Below are 27,656 nucleotides of genomic sequence, written 5' to 3'. Positions count from 1 at the left end.
TGGCACAGTGGTTAGCACTGTTGCTTCACAGCGCCAGGGTCCCAGGTTCGATTCTCGGCCAAAGATGTGCAGGTTAGGTGGATTGGTCATGATCAATTGCCCTTTGTGTCCAAAAAGGTTAGGTGGGGTTACTGGGTTATGGGGATAGGGTGAAGGTGTGGGCTTAGGTAAGATACTCTTCCCAACACCCTCCCCCCACCAACACCACCAAATCCTGGCTGACAAATTGATGCCGTTAACTTGGAATTTCATCCCACAAATTGCTGATGCTCCCTTGTTGGCTGCTCACACTTCCTCAAAACACTTCTGCCAGCAGGAACTCATGTCAACATTTGGAGTGGGAAGTGGTTTTGAGTGAATGGCTACTTCAGTTTTCTAGTTCCTTGTATTCACTTTTAATCTCACTTTTATGCACTAGGTGCTCTTAGTCATCATTACTGTGGTTTCAGACCTTCACCAAAGCCTGAGCACGTTAACCCCGTTAACACTCAGTGCTCCAAAATAGGACTCTGCGTTTATAGAAACATCTGAATATAGAATGGCCACAGCTCAGAGCCCAAAACTCTTCACCATTCTACTCTGCTTACTGTCCCTCTATCAATGCTACCAGTGTCCCCTTTATCCTCTACGCCTGTTACATTTTAGATTTGTCTCTCATCGTTCTTCCTCCCAAAATGTATCACTTCACCTTTCTCCTGCATTCAGTTTAACCAGCCACATACCAGCCAATTCGAACCCGGGTCCTTGGAGTCGTGAGGCAGCAGTGCTAACCACTGCACCACCGCGCCACCCTTTAAAACAGTTTAATTTGACCCGGAAGACACATGGGCAGGGCAGGCACAATTATCAAGGGGAGTAATTCGATGTGGGGGAATGGCAGGGCCAACTTGCAGTATGTTTTTTTTAAGAAATAGCACAAGTATTATGAAAGCTCCAATTGCTCAGGATGTAACTTGCATTAAAAGTCCAGCGATCTATTGGCTGACTCCGAGCCACTTTTTCTGAAGAGGTCAAACTCTGTCACCTCAATACTAACAAAAATATCTGTGGACCCGAAGCCAGTTTGGAATTTGACCCATTGCTGTCGCGTATTTGGATATTTTAGGTCTCCGAAACACCAAGTGATGGCAGCTGACCTTCAGCCTCGGTTTTGCAAACTGTCCAAGAAGGAGGGTGGAAGCTTTGGTTTCTTCTTAAGGATAGAGAAGGACATTGAGGGGCACTTGATCCGTTCTGTGGTGACAGGAGGTCCCGCTGACAAAGTCGGGATTGAGAGACGGCGATCGAGTCATTCGGGTCGACACGGTTTTCGTGGATAGGGAGGAACATCAACAGGTATGAGCCTCATGTACTGATGGCCTATTGTTAATATACCCCATTTATACACACACATATTCATCGAACTAGGATTTGTGTTAATCACAATAAGATTAAAGTGTCGTTATGGGCCAGGGTTTAGAGAACCCCAAAGTGTATCATGGAGTTCACCTGACCCACAACTTTTACTAGATTGTGGTATGGGGAGCACACGGCCCACTCTACAGGTGTGGTACAGCAGAAATGGAAAGTATTTTTAAAACAAAACAATGTTTATTCTATGAACTCAAGTTAACCTTTTTAAAACATACAGTGAACATCTTAGCAACCATTAATTCAAATACAGCCCCAAAGAATACAACACTAAGTCATCCTTTCAGCTTTCCTTTTAACATCCATAAGACTTAAAGCACCTTTTACCAGAAGGGCAGCACGGTAGCATTGTGGATAGCACAATCGCTTCACAGCTCCAGGGTCCCAGGTTCGATTCCGGCTTGGGTCACTGTCTGTGCGGAGTCTGCACATCCTCCCCGTGTGTGCGTGGGTTTCCTCCGGGTGCTCCGGTTTCCTCCCACAGTCCAAAAATGTGAAGGTTAGGTGGATTGGCCATGATAAATTGCCCTTAGTGTCCAAAATTGCCCTTAGTGTTGGGTGGGGTTACTGGGTTATGGGGATAGGGTGGAGGTGTTAACCTTGGATAGGGTGCTCTTTCCAGGAGCCGGTGAAGACTCGATGGGTCGAATGGCCTCCTTCTGCACTGTAAATTCTATGTCTAAGCACATCAGGTTAAAGTTATTACTGTTATTAGTTTTAAATCACCAGGATCGATTTACAGTCTTTAGATTACAGAGAGTGACTCTAATCCACCTTCTGGCTGTGACTGCAGCTATCCAGCTCTGAAAACGAAACTAAAACACACCCTGCAGCAAACAGCCTAAAACAAAAGTAAAAAGCTGACAGATAGCCCAGCTTCACCCACTCTCTGAAATCGCCGCAGTAATAACACCATTTCAAAAAGGCACCCTCACTACAGATATTTATATACACACCCATTTATAAACACCCATTTCTTAAAGGTACTCTCACATGACAGTGTTTATTGTTTCTTACTCAATGCAATTAAAATATTTTATTCATAGAATCATAGAATTTACCGTGCGGAAGGCACTTAAGGCATAATTTGAACATTTTAAACAAAGAGATCCAACGCACACAAAAACCCCACAATTACATACCCATCTCCCTCCCAAGCATAAACCCTAACTATCATGATCCATGTACCTACTCCATCCCACAGTTATCCCTTCATTACATTCCCTATCCTATGTATTTTCATGGAAACATGGTGAAACAGTCAAGGCAGCTTAGGAGGTAAGAACAATGGAAGTAGAATTAAAAGAGTTGGTATCGGTTATCTTGATACCAACTTGATACCGTACATCCTTTCTGGGTTCCTGTTGACAATAACACTTGCCATATCATAATGAAAGAGCAGACAGTTCTGCTAGTGAGGAGCACATTGGGCCTTTACTTCCCTCAACAAGTTATAGAGAGTTGATTTCATAAATGAACAACAAAGATTTCTATCTGGAAAACGGAATGGGGAAATAATTGTTCATTTCTCTGGATGATTGTGTCTGACTAGACTTGGATCAAAACAAGAAGCAGAAAGGATTGCAACCCCATATTTAGGTGTCTGACATCAAACTGCATACACTATTCCATTGTACCCATCCCCACCAATCCCACTGCCCACTTGTGGTGAATGTAACTCCGTAATTCACACTGTATTGTATATACATGAGACCATGCATTTGTAAGCGCAGTTGCGTTGCCCGACCACTAGGGGGAGTAGCGCTGGGAATGCTTAGGAGTTTGTACAGGGCTCCACCCTTGGCTCCGCCCACAACTCCTCCCCCTGGACTGCTGTATAAATACCAATGCCAGTCGTTCAGTTCATCGAGAGTTCAATGCGGAACAGGCTGGCTCTGTTGTAAGTAGATTAAAACCACTGTTCATATCTTAAATCACGTGTCTAGTGAATTGATGGTTCCATCACCACTTCTACAGTCATTATGGAAAAACCTTCTAGATTTCATCGGGCCCAACTGGAATAGGGGCGTTCCGTACCAGACCCCAGAATAAAAGACCTGTCCCGGTAATGTATTTATCGGCACAGAGTACAAAAAAGAAGGGAATTACACCAAACCTGAATTACTTACTACTTGGGCCTCAGCGGGAGTATTCTGTTGAACTCTGTGCTCCACTCTTTAGGGAAGGATGCCAGGGCCTTGGAGAGGGTGCAGAAGAGATTTAATGGAATTAAAAAAATATATTTGACAGGATGTGGCCAGGCCTGCAATTTATTCCCCATCCCTATTACCCTGGAAAAGGTGGTGGTGAGCTGCCTTCTTGAACCGCTGCAGTCCATCTGGTGTAGGTACACCCACAGTGCTGTTAGAGAGGGAATTGCAGGAATGAGGGACTTCAGTTAATGTGGAGAGGCTGAACATGCTGTGATTGTTCTCCTTAGAACAGCGGGGGGATTTAGTAGATGGTAGATGGTGGAATTGTAAAAGAAACTGGAAGTAAAAGTCTATTGATGACCATGAAACCATGGTCAATTGCTGCAAAAACCCACCTGGCTTATTAATGTCCTTTAGGGAAGGGAAATCTGCCGCCCTTACCTGGTCTGACCTACATGTGACTCCAGACCCACAGCAACGTGGTTGACTCTTAAATACCCTCTGAAATGGCCGAGCAAACATCTTCTCAAGGGCAATTAGGGATGGGCAATAAACAGAAAATTGCCAACAATATTTAGATGTCAGAAATCAAATGATTCCATTGTACCATCCCCCCTATCCCACTGCAACAATCATTACCATCCACTAAAAACGAGGAGTGTTTCCAGCGGCAAGAGAGTTGGTAACCAGATGAACGCAGATTGAAGATAAATTAACATTTAAAAAACCGAGCTGGAGATGATGAGAATTTTTTTGCGCGGCGATCTGTTGTGATCTGGACGGTGCTGCCTGATGCCAGCGTGGATGCCGATCCAATAAGAACTTTCAAAAGGGAATTGGGTGGATATTTGAAGAGGGAAATTTTCAGGGCTCCGGGGAAAGAGCGGGGGCAGTCGGACTAACTGAATAGTCCTTTCAAAGAGTCAGCACAGAAAGGATGGAAAGAAAGAACGATGAAGGATGGAGGGTACAAAGCTGATTTACAATCACCTGTCAATAATCAATCTCTCTCTCTCTCTCGCATGATTCTCCAGGGGACTCGATGGTTCCACATCCCACACTGTCCCTCTCTGTTTCAGGTGGTGGAGCTGATTAAACGGTCTGGGAATTCTGTCACTCTTCTGGTATTGGACGATGTCTCCTACACACAAGCCAAGAAGGAAAGCATTAACCTGTCTGAATTGGGAGGTCCCAGTCCCACTCCCAGTCCAGTCGAGCCTGTGATGAATGGAGTCAGTGGACAAAAACCACAGCCAAAATTGTGCCACCTGGTGAAACAGGGCTCGAGCTTTGGATTTTCACTGAAGACCATCGAAGGTAAAACTTTAAATAATTTGGCGCATCCTGATTGAAGAAGGCAAACGGTATGTTAGCCCTGCAATATGAGTGAGAAAATCTTGCTGCAGGTATATAGGGCTTTGGCAAGACCACACCTGGAGGAATGGTGCTTTTATCTAAGGGAGGATATACCTGCCTTCGAGGGGGGTGCGCCTATGGGTACAGGAGATCAGTTCCTGGGATGAAAGGGCTGTTTCATGAGGAGAGATTGAATCAGATTGACTATATTCTCAAGAGATTGGAAGAATCTTCCCCAGGTTAGAGAGTCCAGAACCAGGGGCAGGATTCTCCCCTACCCGGCGGGGCGGGGGGTCCCGGCGGGATGGAGTGGCGTGAACCATTCCGGCGTCGGGCCTCCGCAAAGGTGCGGAATTCTCCACACCTTTAAGGGCTAGGCCCGTGCTGGAGTGGCTCCCGCTCCGCCGGCCGGCGCGAATGGCCTATAGCGCCCCGCCAGCCGGGGCTGAAAGGCCTTTGGCGGCCAGCGGAAGTCCGTGTATGCGCCGGTGCATCAGCAGCGGCTGACGTCATATCGGCGCATGCGCAGAGGAGGGGGTCTCTTCTGCCCCCGCCACGGTGAAGGCCATGGCGTGGCAGAAGAAAAAGAGTGCCCCCATGGCACAGGCCCGCCGGCCGATCGGTGGGCCCCGATCGCGGGCCAGGCCACCGTGGGAGCACCCCCCCCGGGGCCAGATCGGCGTGTGCCCCCCCCCCCCCCCCCCCCCCAGGACCCCGGCGCCCGCCTGCGCCGCCAATCCCGCCGGCACCAGACATGCTTTGATTCCCGCCGGCGGGATTGGCCTGTCAGCGGCGGGACTTTGGCCCATCGCGGGCCGGAGATTCGCCGTGGGGGGCATGCTGTCCGGCACGGCGCGATTCAAGCCCCCGCCGATTCCCGAGTGGGGGAGAATTCGGGCCACGGCGGGGGGCAGGATTGACGCCGGCCCCGCGCAATTCTCAGACTCCTCGGGGGGTCGGAGAATTCCGCCCCAGGTCATAGTCTGAGAATAAGGGGTTGGTCATTTAGGTTGTACACACTGACATACAAAATACAAATCAACAGCAGGAATACTCCATTCAGGCCTTCGAGCTCGCCTCACCATTCAATGAAATCATGGTTGATCTGGTTGTGGCTCAACGACTCCATTATCCTGCCCAGCCTTGACACCCTATGATTCATTTGTTAGTCAAGAATCTATCGAGCTCTGCCTTAAAAATATTCAGTAACCCCCACCTCCGCCTCTCTCTGGGAAAGTCAGCTCAAAGACCCATAAATGAAACTGTGGAATTCTCTCCCCAAAAGACCAGTGGGTAATCAATTGTTGTGGATATTCGGACAGAGATTAATAGATTTTTGGGCACTCATTGAATTCAGGGATATGTGGAGACGGCTGAAAGGTGGACTCGGTGTAGATCAGTTGTGATCCTATTAAATAGGGGCTGGCACGGTGGCACAGTGGTTAGCTCTGCTGCCTCACAGCATCAGGGACCCGGGTTCAATTCCAGCCTTGGGTAACTGTGCGGAGTCTGCACGTTCTACCTGTGTCTCCGTGGGTTTCCTCCGAGCGCTCCAGTTTCCCCCCACAGTCCAAAAGATGTGCAGGTTAGGTGAATTAGGCCATGCTACATTTCCCCTTGGTGTCCAAAAGTTTAAATTTGGTTATGGGGATGGTGAGGGGCTGTGGGCCTAGGTAGGGGGCTCGTTCAGAGAGTTGGTGCAGACTTTAAACATTTTTTTTAGAGTATCCAATTAATTTTTTCCAATTAAGGGGCATTTTAGCGTGGCCAAACCACCTACCCTGCACAGCTTTGGGGTGTAAAATCCACGCAAACACTGGGAGAATGTGCAAACTCCACATGGACATTGACCCAGAGCTGGGATCGAACCTGGGACCTCGGCGCCGTACTGTGCCACCGTGCTATCCTTGGGTTGGTGCAGACTTGATGAGTTGAATGGCCTCCTTCTGCACTCTTGGGAGTCTATGAATTAATACCTGTGGACTGAAATAAGTGATTTAAATAAATCTTTGTTTTGACGTAAACATTGCTGGGTAGTTCAGCATTTATTGTCCATCCCTAATTGCCCCTTGAGAAGGTGGTGGTGAGCTGCCTTCTTGAACTGCCGCAGTCCATGAGGTGTAGGTACACCCACTGTGCTGTTAGGGAGAGAGTTCCAGGATTTTTACCCATCGACAGTCAAGTTGGTGAGTGGCTTACAGTGGAACTTCCAGGTGGTGGGGTTCCCATGTGTCTGCTGCCCTTGTCCTTCAGGATGGTAGAGGTCACAGGTTTGGAAGGTGATGTCAAGGGAATCGTGGTGAGTTACTGCAGTGCATCTTGTAGATGGTACACACGGCTGCCACTGTGTGTCGGTGGTGGAGGAGGTGAATGTTTTTTGGAAGGGGGAGCAATCAATCGGCTGCTTTGTCCTGGATGGTGTTGAGTTTCTTGAGTGTTATTGGAGCTGCGCTCATCCAGGCAAGTGGAGAGTATTCCATCACACTCCTGACTTGTTGCAGGAAATCTCAGACATTGATGCTTAAGCGAGTTTGATTTGCCTGTTGCTCATGAACAACAATGTACCAGGTTAGTGTTGTGATAGCAGTCAAGAATACTGTAACCCAAACTACTTAGTAAGTTTAAGTATACAAACAGCAAGTAGATCGTAACATGGGCTGGGATTCTCCCCTACCCGGTGGGGCGGGGGGTCCCGCCGTGATGGAATGGTATGAACCACTCCGGCATCGGGCCGCCCCAAAGGGTCGGAAGTCTCCGCACCTTTAGGGGCCAAGCCCTCACATTGAGGGGCTAGGCCCGCGCCAAAGTGGTTGGCGCTCCTCCGGCTGGTATGGATGGCCATTGGCACCACGCCAGTCGGGGCCAAAGGGACTTCGCCGGCCGGCATAAATCCGCGCATGCGCCGGAGCGTCAGCGGCTGCTGATGTTATCCCCACGCAGGCGCAGGGGAGGGGGTCTCTTCTGCCTCCGCCATGGTGAAGACCATGGTGAAAGCGGAAGGAAAAGAGTGCCCCCACGGCACAGGCCCGCCGGCCGATCGGTGGGCCCCGATTGCGGGCCAGGCCACCATGGGGGCACCCCCTGGTGCCGGATCGCCCCGCGTCCCCCCAGGACCCCAGTGCCCGCTCCCGCCACCTGCTCCCACCGGTAAGGTAGGTGGTTTGATCCACGTCAGCGGGAGAGGCTTGACAGCGGCAGGACTTCAGCCCATCCCGCCCCCGCCGAATCGCTGGTGGCGAAGAATTCGGGAGAGGGCGGGGGCGGGATTGACTCCGGTCCCCGGCGATTCTCCGACCTGGCGGGGGTCGGAGAATCCCACCCATGGTGTTTTTTTACTTCTATCTGTTCTTGTACTGATGGAACCTTAAGAAGGTGCAAACTCCAATGCAACTTTTCCTGTCCAAAATAAACAGATACTTGAGACACTGTAACTGGTAACATTAAAATTGACATAAACACAAAAAGTTACTGGTTATCACAATTCGGAGGAGACAAGCAGGAACGTGACCGAAAGGTGAACAATTTAGAAAGTGGAAGCTGTATTATTTTGCAGGATTAATTTTTGAAAGATGTGTGGTCATTCTTGTTGGAAAATGAACATTATCCACACGTTCAGGGAGTGAGCATACTCGAGGAGTTTCTGTCTGACTAAACCCAGGGATATGTGAAAGTTCTGATTTACTCAAACCTTTCCTTTTGCAGGAGTCCCTGGTCTGTTCATGACCGAGATCACTCCTGACGGCACAGCCTTCACTGCCGGAGTTCAACCCAATGACAGGATCATTGAACTGAACGGGGAAAATGTTGAAAACATCAATCATCAGCAAATGGTGTCCAAGGTACTCGAAGCAACGTCTTGACTCATTCCCCGAATGTATAGCTAAATTCTCTTTGTAACAACAAAGCACCCTTAATATAGTAAAACATGTCAAGGCAGTTGACAGGGGCTTTTCTAAAACACTGAGCTGTAAGGAGACATTAGGACAGGTGACTTAAAGTTTAGTCACAGTAAGAAGTCTTACAACACCAGGTTAAAGTCCAAACGGTTTGTTTGGAGTCACTAGCTTTCGGAGAGCTGCTCCTTCATCAGGTCAAATAGACCTGTTGGACTTTAACCTGGTGTTAAAAGACTTCTTACTGTGCTCACCCCAGTCCAGGGCCGGCATCTCCACATCATTAAAGTTTGGTCAAAGAGGTAGATCTTTTGGAGAGTTTCTCAGGAGAACAGTGAGGAGGAGAGTTTTCAGGGCAGCCATATCGCTGTGGGTAAGGACGGCAGATTCCCTTCCCTAAAGGCCATTAGTGAACCGGATGGGTTTCCACGATAATCGATGATGGTTTCATGGTCACTATTTTTCAATTCCAAGTTGTTTCTAAATTAATTGAATGAATCCCACCGGTTGTCAAGCTGAGATGAGATTTGAACCCATGTCCCCAGAGCATCAGTCTGGTCCACTGGATTACTAGTCCAGTGACATTACTATTACGCTACTACCTTCCTCCCAAGCTGCCAAGGCCCTAAGCTCTGAACCTCTCTCCGTCTATAAGATGCAGCTTAAAACTTACCCCTTTGGCCAAGCTTTTGGTCAATTGTTCTAACATCTGCTTCTGTGACTCGATGTCAAATCTTTACTGAGAACACTTTACAAGGTGACCTATCAAGCATGTAGTTTGTCTCTTTATCAAATCGTAGAGGGCAGAAGGAGGCCATTTGGCCCATTGTGCGTGTGCTGGTTCTTTGAAAGATCTATCCAACTAGTCCTCCTGCTCTTTCCCCATAGCCCTCAAATCTTTCCTGTTCAAGTTTTTACCCAATTCCCCAACCACCAATTCAATCTGATTCCACTGCTCTTTCAGGCAGCGCATTATAACAAGTTGATGGATAAAAATTGTTGCTGCATAAAAATGATGAACCATCATAGAATTCCAACAGTGTAGAAGGAGGCCATTCAGCCCATCGAGTCTACACCAACCCTCTGAAAGAGCCTCTACGTAGGCCCATTCCTTGCCCTATTTCTGTAACTCTATAACCCCACTAACCATCGGACATTAAGGGGCAATTTAGAATGGCCAATCCACCTAACCTGCGCATCTTTGATGGATACAGTAGGACCCCTCTTGCCAGTAGAACATAATGCTGAGAGAGGGTGGAGAGCTTATTCTTTATGTAACGGTTTGTCCAAGAGGCATGAGACATTTATACCTGTAGCTCCTGATAATTTACCAAAAGGTAGAGTTTCTTGGGGAGCTGCAGGTAACGATCGACATTCTGAACGTATTCACAAGGAGCAGATTGCGATCTCACTACAATTAGAGCATTGAGGAGGCCTTTCCCCCGGGTTGTGGTCTGCAGCCTGACACTGAGATTCATTGGTGTAAAGGTTCATCTAGTTTGTAGGAATTGGACTGCGAAAAGGTCAGTTCTTGATCCCTCTGGTCAGGGAGAACAACCAATCTGCTTCCTTTCCTGAAGCTGCTGTCTCAGGGTCTCCGCGGCTCCGTCTTTCAGCTGTGATCCAAAGGCCCTGGTCATTCTCACCATGGAGGTACAAACCTATTACTGCTCGGCAAACAGGAGTAAGGAGTCTGCCCAACATTGTGGCCATCATTCCACACCCTAACTGACTTAATTACTGGCCAATTAGCATATTTGCTATTTGCAGATGTTGCCCTGTGCAGAATTAGCTGCGAAATTCGCTGACCAGTGATTGTCTTTCAAAGTGAATTCACTACTTTGAACACAGCACTTAATGGCAGGTCGTTGTTTTTGTAATATTGCCTCTGGCAAAAGCTCCTTTAGTGACATCAATTATTTCTGCGTATTTTTAACTGTGTGATATCTTTTTCAGATGAAAGCTTCGGGGAACAGTATTGTGCTACTGCTGATTGATGAGGCCTCGGACAAATATTTCAAAAGCAAAATGACTAAGGTGGTGGCTGCAATGGCAAGTGTGAAAGGCCTGCTTCACAAACCACGGATTGCTGAGCTATCCAAAGGACCTCAAGGCTACGGATTCTATTTGAGAGTTGAACAAGGCCGAGAGGGTATTTATTGTGAACCAGGGCGTTATTTGTAAGAGCTAGATTCTGTGCTTTTAGTGCAGGACTCCCCGCTGGGACTGTGCATCCAGGAATCATAGGAGTGGCCATTGTCCTTAAACCCTGCCTTATAAAGTGGGAAGTAATATCAACTGTGGTCCCTGTTCTTATTCTTCTTCTTGGTTGGGTTAATATAATAATAATCTTTATTATTGCCACAAGTAGGGTTCCATTAACACTGCAATGAAGTTACTGTGAAAAGCCCCTAGTCACCACATTCCGGCGCCTGTTTGGTACACTGAGGGAGAATTCAGAACGTCTAATTCACCTAACAACACGTCTTTCACCGGAGCACCCGGATTAAACCCACGCAGGCACGGGGAGAACGTGCAGACTCTGCACAGACAGTGACCCAAGCCGGGAATCGAACCTGGGACCCTGGCGCTGTGAAGCCACAGTGCTAATCACTGTGCTACTGTGCTGTCCATGGGGTAATATTTGCACTCTCAGCGCCAACCTAAACCGATCTCAGTCGTGCAATGCTGCAATTTTAAAACTTTCATCCTCACGTTCAAACCCCTCTGTGACCTCACCCCTCCCTATCTTTGTAATATTCTCCAGTCCTACAATGTTCCAAGACAACTGTGTTTCTCCGATTTCTTTCGTTTCACCATCGGTTGCCCAGCTTTCAGCTGCCTGGACCCTTAGATCCGGAATTTCTTCCCTAACCCTCTCCACCTCTCTCTCATCCTTTCAGACATTCTACAAAACCTGCCTCTTTGATGAAGGTTTTGGTCACCTGCCCAACAAGTTTGTACCAAGAGTAACGTATCCAAGTTTCCCGGCAGTTTCGGAGAATGAGAGGCGATTTCATTGAAAGATACAAGATTCTGAAGAAGCGTGATGGGGTGGACACCAAGACCAAGATTAGGAGGAGTTTCTTCAGCCAGAGGATTGTAAATCCATGGAATTCTCTAACCTGGAGAGCTTTGCCCTTGAGTCTGAGACAGATTTTTGGCCACTGAGGGAATCATGGGATATGGGGAGAGGCTGAGAAAGTTGAGTGTCTGTAAAAGGTCATGATCCTATTGAATGGCGGAGCTGGTTGGATGGGCCGTGTGGTCTATTCCTGCTCCTATTTCTTATTGTTCCAATAATTGTGTATCTATAGCGAGCTCAGCTTTCACCAACGCACAGTTAAGCAGCAATTGTGATTGTTCAATTTTAGTTGAAATCTCAATTGGAACACCTGGGGAGACAGAACATGATATTCCTTCACCTCAAGCGATCTGCATTTTAACTCAAACCAAAATCAAATAATGAGGGTCTTCTCTCTCTCTGAGATGCAAAGTCACCTTTGTGCCACTTTCCAAAAGTGCCCAAGGGAGGGGGGCACTATTTGATCAGAAGTTGGAAATCTTAAGAACCGAGGTTGGCTGATATATGAAATGAAGAATAATCAGAGATGCGGTAATGGTTCCAGTCCGTTGGTAGGTTCATGTCCTGGAACTTTAACCTGCATCTAACCTGTGTCTCTATCAGGTTCCTCACTGTTAACCCCAATTGCCTTTCTCAACTCTTCGAGTCTGAAGATTACTCCGCGGTAAAAGTGACCTTTAAACTGTTGGGTTGTTCAAAAACCCAAGTGATTTACTAATATAATCCCTTTGCAAATATCTAGGTCACTACATCAGGGAGATTGACCCAAAGAGTCCAGCAGAGAAGGCTGGGCTGCTTGACGATGATCTTCTGGTTGCTGTGAATGGGAATGTCATAGACGGTCTAGATCATGAAGCGTTAGTCGATAAGATAAGGAACTGCGGGAACCAGATCACATTCCTTGTTGTCGATAGTGCAACAAATGAGCTTTACAAACAGGTAGGTGAATGAATCAACATGGAGCCAACCGCAAATGATGAACCCTGACCCCACTGACCTGTGCTGCATTGGAAATGGAATCCAAAATTTCATTCAGCTTAAACTTTTGTCTCAAACCAGGATCCTATCAAATTGCAACTCCTCCAGAACTGTGGGCGTAATGGTTAATCACATTTGACTTTATTCTGATGCACCATGGCATAATTATAGCAAAGTGTATGTGCCCTTCCCTGGGCGAGTGTGAAAAGAGAGTTTATAGGGCAGGGCAGTTGATTCACCCCTTGTTGAGATGCTAGAAATACCCACGCAGACCCAGAGTTATATTTGGAATAAGTTCAGCCAGGGTTTCTGTTCCTGTTGCTAACAGCCATCTGTGCTGCAATTTAGGTGTGCAAGTATCTCATTGGAAGAAGGAATCGAGGATGAGGTTAAGAGGTTAAATTTCAGATACCCGAAACTCTGGTTAAAGCACATTTATAGTTCTGGGCACCGAACTTTCCAGGTAGGAGGGATTGCAGTATAGATTTACCAGAATTACACTTGGATCCCAACAGTTGGATTATAAGGGATGATTCTACAAACTCGGGTTGTATTCTCCCCACTTTAAGAAGTTAAGGAGTGATTTGATCAATGTTTATGAGATATTAAGAACAACAGATTGGGCAGATAAAGAAAAACCGTTTCCACTAATGGAAAGTCTAGGATTAAGGATTGATGCACTATCAATTACGACGATACGAGAGTGGGATGTAATTGAGGCTTTATTACACTGAGATGTGTGGCCTCCTACAGCAGCTGATGAAATGGCTGCTGTACGGGGAGCACACACATTTATACTCCGCCTACTGGGCGGAGCCAGCAGGCAGGGATCTACCCACGTACCTGTAGTACTTGGGCCTTACCGTAATACCCACATATACAATATAATACAACAGTGCTGAATACCACAGGGATCAAAGTTTAAAAAATAGAACCAGAGCTGGGATTCTCCGAGCCCACGCCAACTCGGAGAATTGGAGTTGACGCCAAGATGGCCCGCACGCCGGGGCGCGATTCGCTGGCGAACGGAGACTCACCGGCAGCCGCCCCCGTGGCGATTCTCCGTGGCCGAGTTCCCGCCAGCGTGGTTCCAACATGGCTCCACTTGGCGGGAGATGGGACCCGCGGCCGCGGTGGCTGTCCTGGTGGGGCGGGGGGGGGGGGGGGGTTTAGATTCTGGGGGGGGGGCCTCCACGGCGACCAGGCCTGCGATCGGGGGCCTACCTTCTTCTGCGCTGACCCGCAGTGTGGTGGCTGCGCCATGTTGCATGGGCCCGGCGGGGAAGCGGCCACCGTGCCTGCGCGGACCTGCGGCCGGGGTGCAAGGCTGCTTATTGGTGCCGGCGCTGCGTGGAGCACTCCGGCGCCGTGCTGACCCCCTGTGGGCCACGGAATCGCTGGAGCAGGACGCGTGTTGACACTCCAGTGTCCACGCCGGCGTCAACACTTAGCCCCCGTATTGCAGAATCCCGGCACTAGTTTCTAAAAGACTAATTCTTGAGCATGATTGTCACTGGTTCTGAAAGTTTTGATTCACCATTGTTAGTGTGGAGCAGGGTTGGGGATGGGCGGCTGTCTGGGAGGTCTTGGAGGGGCGGTGGTTTCTAGATAAACTCTTCTTCCTCTTGCACTATTTACGGATGCTCAGATTATTTATTTAGTTTCCCGCAAGTTGGACAATGAACCTGTGATGTCCCCAAATTGAACCAAAAAACTATTTCCTCCTGGCTGTTCAAGGTGAAGGTTAAATTAATGTCGAACATTTGCATCCCCTTCTTAATCACAGGCTGGAATTTCTCCAATCTGTTACTGGCAAGAGGTTTATGAATCACAGCCATCGGCGGAAATTGAGGAGTCGCGAGAGAGCCAGAGATCGGCAGACAGCCCTCAGCATGGACCCAGAACGTGCCATTTCACCAAAGGTCCAGACGGATATGGCTTCACACTCAATGCAATCAAGGGTGTGCAAGGACAGTTTATTAAACAGGTACAAACACTTGGTGCGGGGTTAAAGTAAGAATGTAGAAACTTAGAGTTTGAGAGACCGTTTTATCCACCGCAGCTGTGCCAACAATTTATAAGAGCTGATCAACATGCTTCATCCCCACTCCCTGTGCTTCATCCCCACTTCCTGCGCTTCATCCCCACTCCCTGTGCTTCATCCCCACTCCCTGTGCTTCATCCCCACTCCCTGTGCCTCATCCCCACTCCCTGTGCCTCATCCCCACTCCCTGTGCTTCATCCCCACTCCCTGTGCTTCATCCCCACTCCCTGTGCTTCATCCCCACTCCCTGCGCTTCATCCCCACTCCCTGCGCTTCATCCCCACTCCCTGTGCTTCATCCCCTCTCCCTGTGCTTCATCCCCACTCCCTGTGCCTCATCCCCACTCCCTGTGCCTCATCCCCACTCCCTGTGCTTCATCCCCACTCCCTGTGCCTCATCCCCACTCCCTGTGCTTCATCCCCACTCCCTGTGCTTCATCCCCACTCCCTGTGCTTCATCCCCACTCCCTGTGCTTCATCCCCACTCCCTGTGCCTCATCCCCACTCCCTGTGCTTCATCCCCACTCCCTGTGCCTCATCCCCACTCCCTGTGCTTCATCCCCACTCCCTGCGCTTCATCCCCACTCCCTGTGCTTCATCCCCACTCCCTGTGCTTCATCCCCACTCCCTGTGCTTCATCCCCACTCCCTGTGCTTCATCCCCACTCCCTGTGCTTCATCCCCACTCCCTGTGCCTCATCCCCACTCCCTGTGCTTCATCCCCACTCCCTGTGCCTCATCCCCACTCCCTGTGCTTCATCCCCACTCCCTGCGCTTCATCCCCACTCCCTGTGCTTCATCCCCACTCCCTGCGCTTCATCCCCACTCCCTGTGCTTCATCCCCACTCCCTGTGCTTCATCCCCACTCCCTGTGCTTCATCCCCACTCCCTGTGCCTCATCCCCACTCCCTGTGCTTCATCCCCACTCCCTGTGCTTCATCCCCACACCCTGTGCTTCATCCCCACTCCCTGTGCTTCATCCCCACTCCCTGTGCGTCAATCCCAGTTCCTGTACTTCAAACCCAGTTCCTGTGCTTCAAACCCAGTTCCTGACCAATATGCTTCATACCTAGTTCCTTTTCGAACATTTTTGTTGATGGGACAGGAGGAGAGAAAAATACCCAACTCATAGAATCATTGAAACGCTACAGTGCAGGAGGCCATTTGGCCCACTGAGTCTGCACCGACCCTCTGAAAGAGCACCCGACCAAGGCCCCCTCCCCTGCTCTATCCCCGTAACTCACCTAAGCTGCACATCCTTGGACAGTGGGAGGAAACTGGAGCACCCGGAGGAAGCCCACGCAGACACGGGGACAACGTGGAGACTCCACACAGACACCCAAGGCCAGAATTAAACCCAGGTATCTGGCGCTGTGAGGCAGAAATGCTAAGCACTATGCCACCGAAATAAGAATTTAGGTATAGATGGTAGTTATACTGCTGGACTAGAAATCCGGAGACATGAGTTTATATCCCTGGTGTTATGAGCCAGGGTTTAGAGAACCCCAAAGTGTATCATGGAGTTCACCTGACCCACAACACTTAATAGATTGTGGTATGGGGAGCACATGGCCCACTCTACAGGTGTGGTACAGCAGAAATGGAAAAGTATTTTTTAAAGCAAAACAATGTTTATTCTGTGAACTCAAGTTAGCCTTTCTAAAACAAACAGTGAACATTTTAGCAACCAGTAAATCAAATACACCCCCCAAAGAATACAACACTAAGTAATCTGGAAGCTGTCCTCTTAACACCCAGAAGACTTAACAAACCTTTAAACAGAAGCACATCAGGGTTTACATTCACTACTGAGAACATTTGTAATTCTGAATTCACCAAATGATCCAGAGATAGTCTTTCATGGCAGAGAGCTCAACAGTACGGCTGCTCTGACTGACTTCAGCTGCGACAAACTGAAAAACAAAACCAAAAAGACCCAGACACATCCAAGCTTTTCTCAAAGTGAAACTAAGAAGCAGAGCCAGAGCTCAGCTCCACCCACACTCTGACATCACTGCAGTAACATGAGCAGCCAAACATTTCTTAAAGTGACATTCTCATGACACTGCTATAACAGCTGGGGGGTTTAAAAACAATCAGTTAAAATACATTTGGAATAAAAAGCTAGTATCATTAATGAAAACCATTAAGCAATGAGTTTGTAATAACAAAAACATCCAATTTACAAATGTCCTTTAGGGAAGGAAATCTGCTGTCCTTACTCGGTCTGGCCTGCATGTGACTCCAGACCTACAGAAATGTGGTTAACTCTTAACTGCCCCTCTATAATGGCCGAGAGAGACACACCAACTTAAGGGGCTGGTTTAGCACAGGGCTAAAGAGCTGGCTTTTAAAGCAGACCAAGGCAGGCCAGCAGCACGGTTCAATTCCCATACCAGCCTCCCCGAACAGGTGCCTGAATGTGGTTACTAGGGGCTTTTCACAGTAACTTCATTTGAAGCCTACTTGTGACAATAAGCGATTTTCATTTATTTTTTTTCACCATCTCAAGGACAATTTGGCATGAGCAGTAAATGGGCAGCACGGTAGCACAGTGGTCAGCACTGTTGCTTTACAGTGCTAGTGTACCAGGTTCGATTCCCGGCTTGGGTCGCTGTCTGTGCGGAGTCTGCATGTTCTCCCCGTGTCTGCGTGGGTTTCCTCCGGGTGCTCCGCTTTCCTCCCACAAGTCCCGAAAGACGTGCTGTTAAGGTGAATTGGACATTCTGAATTCTCCCTCTGTGTACCTGAACAGGCACCGGAATGAGGTGACTAGGGGCTTTTCACAGTAACTTCATTGCAGTGTTAATGTAAGCCTACTTGTGACAATAAAGATTCTCATAAAAGATTATTATTATGAAACGAAAATCGCTTATTGTCAGGAGTAGGCTTCAATGAAGTTACTGTGAAAAGCCCCTCGTCGCCACATTCCGGCGCCTGTCCGGGGAGGCTGGTACGGGAATCGAATCGTGCTGCTGGCCTGCTTGGTGTGCTTTAAAAGCCAGCGATTTAGCCGAGTGAGCTAAATCAGCCCCTATAAATGCTGTCTTAGCCAGCGATTCTCACATTGAATGAATAAAGAGAATCCCAGGGTAGCATGGTGGTTAGCATAAATGCTTCACAGCTCCAGGGTCCCAGGTTCGATTCCCGGCTGGGTCACTGTCTGTGTGGAGTCTGCACGTCCTCCCCCTGTGTGCGTGGGTTTCCTCCGGGTGCTCCGGTTTCCTCCCACAGTCCAAAGATGTGCGGGTTAGGTGGATTGGCCATGCTAAATTGCCTGTAGTGTCCTAATAAAAGTAAGGTTAAGGGGGGGCTTGTTGGGTTACGGGTATAGGGTGGATACGTGGGTTTGAGTAGGGTGATCATGGCTCGGCACAACATTGAGGGCCGAAGGGCCTGTTCTGTGCTGTACTGTTCTATGTTCTATGTTCCCTGCCCTTGGTAGGCATGGCGTTGATGTGACTGGTCCAGTTAAGCTTCTGGTCAATGGATCATCCATCCTGATGTTGACAGTTGCAGAACTAAGAATGACTGAAGGTCATGGAGCGGTGATTTTCTAAACTCCTTTCATATCACTAGGAATCCCATAGTGTTCAACAGCCAATGCATTACTGTTGCATTAGGTAAAGGCAGGGTGGACTACACTGAAACCAGGAGCGACAAGTGAAAATATGACTGGAGCGATTTGGATCAATTATAGTCTCCATGGTTACTTGAAGGTTATTTGTGTAACACTTCAGCCAATAATTAATGGTTGCGGTCTCTCAATCTCAGTCGATATCAGTATGTTATTGAGATGTCTAGTTAAAGTTACAAGGACAGGCTAAAACAAACAGCAATCAAAAAATTGATACAAGCCAAGGTTCTAATTTACTTTTCATTATTTCCTGGAATGTGAGTGATTCTGGCAAGGCCAGCGTTTATTGCCCGTGCCTCATGGTCCTCCAGAGCTTGGTGATGTGCCCGCAGTCCATCTGGTGTAGGTACACCCACAGTGATGTTAGGGAGTTCCAGGATTTTAACCCAGCAACAGTGAAGGAACGGTAATATATTTCCAGGTCAGGATGGTGTGTGAGGATGGCACGGTGGTGAGCACTGACGCCGAGGTCCCGGGTTCGATCCCGGCCCTGGGTCACTGTCCGTGTGGAGTTCGCACATTCTCCCCGTGTTTGCGTAGGTTTCACCCCCACAACCCAAAGATGTGCAGGGTAGGTGGATTGGCCATGCTAAATTGCCCTTTAGTTGGAAATGTTTTTTTAAAGGGTGTTGTGGTATGGAGGGAGACATCCAGGTGGTGGTGTTCCCAGGTATCTGCAACCCTCAGAGGCATAGGATTTTTACAGCACGGAAAGAGGCCCTTCAGCCCATCATATTCGTGCCGACCATCCATCACCTATCTCTTTTAATCCCATTTCCCAGATCTTGGTCCGTAGCCTTGTGTGCTCTGGCATTTCAAGTGCTCATCTCAATAATTCTTAAATGTTGTGAGGGTTCCTGCCTCCACCTGCCTTTCAGGAAGCGAGTTCCAGACTCTCACCACCCTCTGGGTGAAAAAATGTTTCCTCAAATCCCCCCTAAATCTCCAGCCCCTTACTTTAAATTGATGTCACCTGGTTATTGACCCCTCGGCTAAGGGGAAAAGTTTCTTCCTGTTCCACCCTATCTGTGTCCTTCATAATTTTATGCACCTCAATCAGGTCCCCCCCCCCCCCCCCCCCCCCCTCAGCCTTCCCTGCTCCAGGGAAAACAACCTCAGCCTAACCAGCCTCTCTTCATAGCTGAAATGCTCCAGCCCAGGCAACATCCTGGTGAATCTCCTCTGCACCCCCTCCAGTGTATGTGCATCCTTCCGATGGTGCGGGGACCAGAACGGTACACAGTACCCCAGCTGTGGCCAAAACAGCATTTCACACAGCTCCATCACGTCCTCCTGCTCTTATATTCTATGTCTCATTTAATAAGGGCAAGCATCCCATAGGACTCCTTAAGCACCTTATCTACCTGTCCTGCTGTCTTCAGCGAACATGCACATCAAGGTCTTCCTAATCCTCTTTACTTCCTGGGGTCCGACTGCTCATTGTATATTCCATTGTTTGGTTAGGCCTCCCAAAATTCATCATCTCACACCCTCCAGAGTTAAATTCCATTTGCCACTGTTCTGCCCATCTGCCAAACTCGTCTATATCGTCCTGAAACCTAAGGCTGTGTGGCACACCACCAATCCTTGTGTCATTTGCAAACTTACTGATCGCACCTCATAACTTCACGCCCAGGTCGAAGTCATGGATTTGGAAGGTGCTGTTGAAGGAACCTTGGTGAGTTCCTGCAATGCGGAGGCTGTGGGGATGGGTCAGGTTCCTGCAATGCAGAGGCTGTGGGGATGGGTCAGGTTCCTGCAATGCGGAGGCTGTGGGGATGGGTCAGGTTCCTGCAATGCGGAGGCTGTGGGGATGGGTCAGGTTCCTGCAATGCGGAGGCTGTGGGGATGGGTCAGGTTCCTGCAATGCGGAGGCTGTGGGGATGGGTCAGTTTCCTGCAATGCAGAGGCTGTGGGGATTGGTCAGGTTCCTGCAATGCGGAGGCTGTGGGGATGGGTCAGGTTCCTGCAATGCGGAGGCTGTGGGGATGGGTCAGTTTCCTGCAATGCAGAGGCTGTGGGGATTGGTCAGGGTGAGTTCCTGCAATGCGGAGGCTGTGGGGATGGGTCAGGTTCCTGCAATGCGGAGGCTGTGGGGATGGGTCAGGTTCCTGCAATGCGGAGGCTGTGGGGATGGGTCAGGTTCCTGCAATGCAGAGGCTGTGGGGATGGGTCAGGTTCCTGCAATGCAGAGGCTGTGGGGATGGGTCAGGTTCCTGCAATGCAGAGGCTGTGGGGATTGGTCAGGTTCCTGCAATGCAGAGGCTGTGGGGATGGGTCAGGTTGCTTGTGCTGTAGGCCCGACAGAGATTCCTCTCGCGCAGGAGAAGGCCATTCAGCCCATCATATGTGTTTCTTCTTTGAAAGGGCTATGCAATTACCCACTCTTTCCATTTAGCCCTGCAAACATTTCCTGTTCTCACACAGATCTAGTTAGAACGTCGGCAAGGAATTGTCCTTCCGGGCAGTATGTTCCAGCTAGGTTTGCCAACTGTGATTAAGTGTGTTCCTGGAGGTTCCATTACATGACTTGCGCCCGCACTCCAGCCAGGCGTCGGCCAACATGACTATCCTTGTGAAGCATGGCCTTCCTCCAACAATTGGAAAGCAACAAATCTCATTACCCGATTGGATGAAGCTTGATTGTTGGCCAGTCTTATTTTTCTCCGTTTTCAATATGTTTTACATCTGGTTAACAGAAGGTTAAAGACAATATTTTTCAATGTGTCGATGATTTATCTCCAGGGTCGCACACAGCAGCGGCCTGGAGATTGACCTCCAATTTCTGGAGATCCCAGGCAGTTCTGTAGGGTTAACAACCCTGCGACTAGACATTAGCAATGTGCTGCATAAAGGAATATCTCCTTGTCTCTGCCCTAGGTTGCTAAAGGAAGCACAGCAGAAGAGGCAGGCCTGAAAGTGAACGATATAGTAATGGAGGTGAATGGCGTCAACGTGGAGGCAGATACACACGAAGAACTGGTGGAGAAAATAAAGAGCAGCGGGGTCAAGCTGAGCATGCTGGTGATTGCGAAGGAAGACTATGTTCACTCCAAAGCAACAAACACCCCGACCTCCCCAACAGAAATCCCAGAGCCACCACCTGAGGCAGTTTGCACTCCCGAGAGTATCGAAGAGGAAAGCACTCCTGAGGAGCCAGTAACTCAGGAACCAGTATCTGCCAGCCCTCCCCAGGATAGGAGAGAGCAGGTAAGTCACTCAACTATACCAACAAGTTGCATTTATATAGCACCTTTCACGCTGTAGATCCTCTCAAGGCATCGCATTGGAGCATAAACAAACAAAATTTGGAGATTTTAAGGATCGAAAAGTTGGGTCAAAGAGATGGGTTTTAAGAAGCCGCAGAAAGGGTGAGAAAGAGCGAGGGAGGGGCTGTGACAGCTGACGGCACAGCACCAAGATGAAGGAAATTGCGTCGGATATTGGAGGAACAAAGTGATAAAGTTTTGCAGAATATTTACAGCATTGATTCTATCCACACTATTCACCTCAACAACTCCCTGTGTCAGTGAGTTCCACATTCTCATCACACTCTGACTAAAAAGGTTTTTCCTATGTTCCCCATTGCAGTTGTTAGTGAAAGTCATGAGATTCAGTCCCACTCCCAGTCACGTGCACACATAACCTAGGCTGACACTCCATTGCATAGAGAACAAGTCAGAGGGTCAGTACTGAGGGAGTGCCGCACTGTCAGAGGGTCAGTACTGAGGGCGTGCTGCACTGTCAGAGGGTCAGTACTGAGGGCGTGCCGCACTGTCAGAGGGTCAGTACTGAGGGAGCGCCGCACTGTCAGAGGGTCAGTACTGAGGGAGTGCTGCACTGTCAGAGGGTCAGTACTGAGGGAGTGCTGCACTGTCAGAGGGTCAGTACTGAGGGAGTGCTGCACTGTCGGAGGGTCAGTACTGAGGGAGTGCCGCACTGTTAGAGGGTCAGTACTGAGGGAGTGCTGCACTGTCAGAGGGTCAGTACTGAGGGAGTGCTGCACTGTCAGAGGGTCAGTACTGAGGGAGTGCTGCACTGTCCGAGGGTCAGTACTGAGGGAGTGCCGCACTGTCAGAGGGTCAGTACTGAGGGAGTGCTGCACTGTCAGAGGGTCAGTACTGAGGGAGTGCCGCATTGTCAGAGGGTCAGTACTGAGGGCGTGCCGCACTGTCAGAGGGTCAGTACTGAGGGAGTGCTGCACTGTCAGAGGGTCAGTAATGAGGGAGCGCTGCACTGTCAGAGGGTCAGTACTGAGGGAGTGCCCCACTGTCAGAAGGTCAGTACTGAGAGAGTGCCGCACTGTCAGAGAGTCAGTACTGAGGGAGTGCTGCACTGTCAGAGAGTCAGTACTGAGGGAGTGCCGCACTGTCAGAGGGTCAGTACTGAGGGAGTGCCGCACTGCCAGAGGGTCAGTACTGAGGGAGTGCTGCACTGTCAGAGGGTCAGTACTGAGGGAGTGCCGCACTGTCAGAGGCTCAGTACTGAGGGAGTGCCGCACTGTCAGAGGGTCAGTACTGAGGGAATGCTGCACTGTCAGAGGGTCAGTACTGAGGGAGTGACGCACTGTCAGAGGGTCAGTACTGAGGGAGTGCTGCACTGTCAGAGGGTCAGTACTGAGGGAGTGCCGCACTGTCAGAGGGTCAGTACTGAGGGAGTGCTGCACTGTCAGAGGGTCAGTGCTGAGGGAGTGCTGCACTGTCAGAGGGTCAGTGCTGAGGGAGTGCCGCACTGTCAGAGGGTCAGTACTGAGGGAGTGCCGCACTGTCAGAGGGTCAGTACTGAGGGAGTGCCGCACTGTCAGAGGTGTCACCTTTTGGCTGAGAGGTGAAAACAAGGCCCAATCTGTCGGCTAATGTTGGTGTAAAAAATACTCTGGCATTTTTTGAAGGACGAGGAACATAGTTCTTCCCCGTGTTCTGGCTATAAATCGAGTGCAGCTGTCTGAGTTCTGATATCCCCAGCAAGGGTAAATCTTCCTTTTGAATTTATTGCTGGATTAAAATCGCAACTTTAAGAAATTCTGAATCTCAGAAGAGCTTAATTAGCTGGGCTAACTAACGATTGGGTCCTAAGATAAAATGCCTTCTCTACCAGGGGATTTTAAACTAAACAAAATAATCTCAGGAAGATATATACATTGTCGTTATAACAAATCTGCTATTCCTATAAGATTAATACTCTCAGCAAATCCTAATTAATAATTCCAGAAACTATACATTATTTGTGAGGTTACAGATTGAGACAGTAACCTTTTTAATGGTTACTACATAATAATTTATTATAAATTTAAATCTTGGGTTACATATTAATAGTTTTGAACACTACAAGGTGCAACTATAAGGTAAACTAAAAGTACGAAATCAGATCCATATTAACTGATAAAATTCACAGGATATACAAACATTTAACTTTTTTTATGCTTCCAGTCCAAACTTTAAAGCATAGCTTTTGCTTTTGTTGATGGGAATATCTAACAGACCTCAATCCTATAACTGCTGAGATTTTACTTCCTCGTGGATTTCTAAATTTACATAAATTTCTGATACAGAGAGAATCTGCTGCCTTTTCGAAGTTTATAGGTGTTTTACTTCTGAGGGTGTCAAAATATGCTTGAGAATCAAAGCAACATGCTTCTGTCAAAAGTAACTCCATGTTATCAGCCTGTTTTTCCTGTCTGGAAAGCCTCTTGTTCTGTCTCTTTATCGGTATCTGTGAAGGCAATGCGTTTCTCACGGAAGACTTTTAGTTGTATTCTATTTGAATTGGATTTTAACCCTTTCGTAGACTATGGGCGCGATTCTCCACTCCCACGCCGGGTGGGAGAATCACGGAAGGGCCCCCCCGACAAATTTCACACCCCCCTGGCGCCCCCCCCCCCCCGGCTCGGAAGAATCGCCGCTCGCCGTTTTTCACGGCAAATCTCCGACCCGGATGGGCCCTGCCTCGGGTGACTGTCTGTGGGGAGTCTGCACGTTCTCCCAATGTCTGCGTAGGTTTCCTCCGGGTGCTCCAGTTTCTTCCCACAGTCCAAAGATTTGCAGGTTAGGTGGATTGGCCATGATGAATTGCCCCTCAGTGTCCAAAAGGTTAGGTGGGGTTACTGGGTTGCGGGGATAGGGTTGAGGCATGGGCTAGGGTGCTCTTTCCAAGGGCCAGTGCAAACTCAATGGGCCGAATGGCCTCCTTCTGCATAGAAATTCTATGATTCTCCATCGATTCCTTAACACAGAGCTATTGAATCTCTACCCCGTTACCCCCCTCCCCCCGACAAGATCCTCTGCAGTTGTCAAGAACAATCAGTGTGCCATAGAGTGTCTTGGATTGGATTTGTTTATTGTCACGTGTACTGAGGTACAGTGAAAGGTATTTTATTGCGAGCAGCTCAACAGATCATTAAGTACATGGGAAGAAAAGGGAATAAAAGAAAGTACATAATAGGGCAACACAACATATACAATGTAACTACATAAGCACTGGCATCAGATGAAGCATACAGGGTGCAGTGTTAATGCGGTCAGTCAATAAGAGGGTTATTTAGGAGTCTGGTGACAGCGAGGAAGAAGCTGTTTTTGAGTCTGTTCGTGCGTGTTCTCAGACTTCTGTATCTCCTGCCCGATGGAAGAAGTTTGAAGAGTGAATAAGCCGGGTGGGAGGGATCTTTGATTATGCTGCCCGCTTTCCCCAGGCAGCGGGAGGTGTAGATGGAGTCAATGGATGGGAGGCAGGTTCGTGTGATGGACTGGGCGGTGTTCACGACTCTCTGAAGTTCCTTGTTTGCTACTACACTGAAATATACCAATTTGTCCCTTATTGATGTGAAAATGGCAATTATTTATTTGCAAGGCTGGGAATAAATCTAAAACATTTTATTATATAGAATTTACAGGAAGAGCGAACAGTGCCCATCTAGTTCATGTTGGTGTTTCAGGTCCACATGAGCTTCCTCTGTCCCTCTTCATCACACCCCAAAAATATATCCTCTATCCTTTTCTCCCTCTTGAACGGTTGTAGAGCTGACAAGGTTAAAGACCGGGACGAGTGAGGCCATGGCGTAAGTTGAACACCAAGGTGACATTTTGAAGTGTCACTGGACTGGATGCCAACGTAGGTCGTTGAGCAACAAGGACATGTGAGTGTGTGGGACTTGGTACGACTAGTTGGACATTTGAATTAAAATCCTTTCGTTACTTTCTAGGCCAAGTCATCCTCCTCATCGTCCGCTGATCAGGGCACAGATGATGATACACAATTGTAACGAGATCATAGTGGAGCAACATAATCACCTTCTCAGCAACCTTCAATAACTGGAAGTATCTACAAAAGTGTATGGCTCAAATTCGTATTTGCTAATCAAACCTTGTTTCTCATTCAAGCAAAATTCTGACACAGAAATGTGTTAAAGTAATGATAATTAATTATTATTCATTAGCTATAAAATTAAATCATCAAATCTTACAGCCTCAAAGGGGGTTACTCAGCCTAATGTGCTTGTCCCAGCTGTTTCTCTGATCCTTTCCCCATCGATTTTCCCCCTTTCCAGTGTTTATTCAATTTCCTTCTGATAGTTCCTGTTGAAGCTGCTTCCACTGCCCAGTCAGGCAGCGCCTTCCATATCACAGCATCTCACTCTGTAAAAGTTTATTTAATTTCACCTCTGGTTTTTGCCAATCACCTTAAATCTGTGTCGCTCTAGTTACCGACTGACCTGTCAGTGGGTTTAATTTCCCTTTAACCTTTTCTGCTCTACAGAGAATAATCCTCTGGAATGAAATGAACCGAAGCTCGTAGCCATGAAACTTTGCAAGAAAACGTTATTTAATGTGGGCATGACCACTGATGTAAAGTTTATTGTCGGTGAATGTCCTTGAATGATAGACACGAAGGGCCTCCTTTGCTGTAACCATTCTGACTCGATGTATAATCTGCATTACCCCCATGTTGCAGACCTCCTTATGATAGGACTGTTACTTGGAATATTACGTTTAAAAGTCACTTCCGATTCCTAGCCTGCTGAACAAAAAAACCCCACACCACTACCCCCTACTTTCCTCAACCCATCGCCAGGGCGATGAAAGAAATGTTCGTCAATTTTGGACAAACTCTGGGAAGCTCCCCACCAATCCCATTCATCAATGCTCAAGGGGTTCGACGGGGTAGATTTTCGCTGGATGGGGGGTCTGGGATCTGGGGTCAGCTCAGACTAAAGGGTTGAGGACCGGGCTGAGGAGAATTTTTTTTCAATGGGAGGACTGTGGATTCTCTACTCCAGTGAGTTTTGACTGTTCGTCATGGAGTATATTCAATATCGTGTTGAATAGATTTTGGGCACCAAGTGAATAAGGAGATATGGGGAACGGGTAGGAAAGTGGAGTTGATATTGTGGATGTGCCATTCAGCGGGAATCTCCGTCGGCGAGATCCTCCGGTCCACAGCCAGCGCGCCCGTGGGTTTCCCGAGGGGATGTGATGGCCACAACAGGGAACCACGTGGACTGGCTGCGAGAATGGAGAATCCCGCCCACGATCTCTCAGAACGGGCAGAATACGTTTGAAAGGCCGAAGGGCTTACTCCTGATACTTCCCATTTCCTTGTTAATTGAGTCAAGGTCTGTTCAATTCCTGCAACTCACCCGTCTCTCCCGCTTTCCAACTCCCACATAAACAACTTACATTTATAACGCACCTTTAACCATTTAAAGAAAGTCCCGAAGAACTTCAAGAGTCAAAAATTTATCAATTTCAATTCTGCATGTCATTGCTTCAAATGACCTACCATCTCAGCGCCTTTATTCTGATTTTGCTCGCTATCCGTTTCACGTTTTCACAGTAACTTCATTGCATTGTTAACGTGAGCCTACTTGCGACACTAATAAAGATTATTGTTTGCTGAAAGGATGGGAAAGAAAATGAGAACTTCCCGATTCGCTAGCGCCTGATTTATATTCCTGCCCAGGGTCACTTACTGGTGGCAAATCAATAAGTCAGACTACATTGCGATCACAGATATTTCAGATTATTAACAGCATCTTCAACATTGTGCATTTGTATAACACCTTTGATTGAGTAAATGGCCCAAGGTTCTTCACAATAGTGTTCGCAA

At 48.3% G+C, this 27,656-nt stretch overlaps 1 protein-coding gene across 1 annotated transcript; it reads left to right on the top strand.

The window, feature by feature from the left end:
* Window positions 1-1,106: 1,106 nt before the first annotated feature.
* pdzk1 (PDZ domain containing 1) lies at window positions 1,107-27,448 on the top strand. The gene is given in 9 exon segments (XM_038818873.1): window positions 1,107-1,265; window positions 1,267-1,335; window positions 4,643-4,880; window positions 8,622-8,758; window positions 10,769-10,964; window positions 12,640-12,836; window positions 14,662-14,862; window positions 21,435-21,764; window positions 25,753-27,448. Coding segments are annotated over 9 exon segments (1,569 nt in total). The 5' UTR covers window positions 1,107-1,124; the 3' UTR covers window positions 25,813-27,448.
* Window positions 27,449-27,656: the final 208 nt, after the last annotated feature.

The sequence above is a fragment of the Scyliorhinus canicula genome, chromosome 14 (assembly GCF_902713615.1).
Source record: "Scyliorhinus canicula chromosome 14, sScyCan1.1, whole genome shotgun sequence".
Taxonomy (NCBI): domain Eukaryota; kingdom Metazoa; phylum Chordata; class Chondrichthyes; order Carcharhiniformes; family Scyliorhinidae; genus Scyliorhinus; species Scyliorhinus canicula.
The sequence above is the reverse complement of the archived record's forward strand: the minus strand, read 5'-3'. Positions and strand labels throughout refer to the sequence as shown.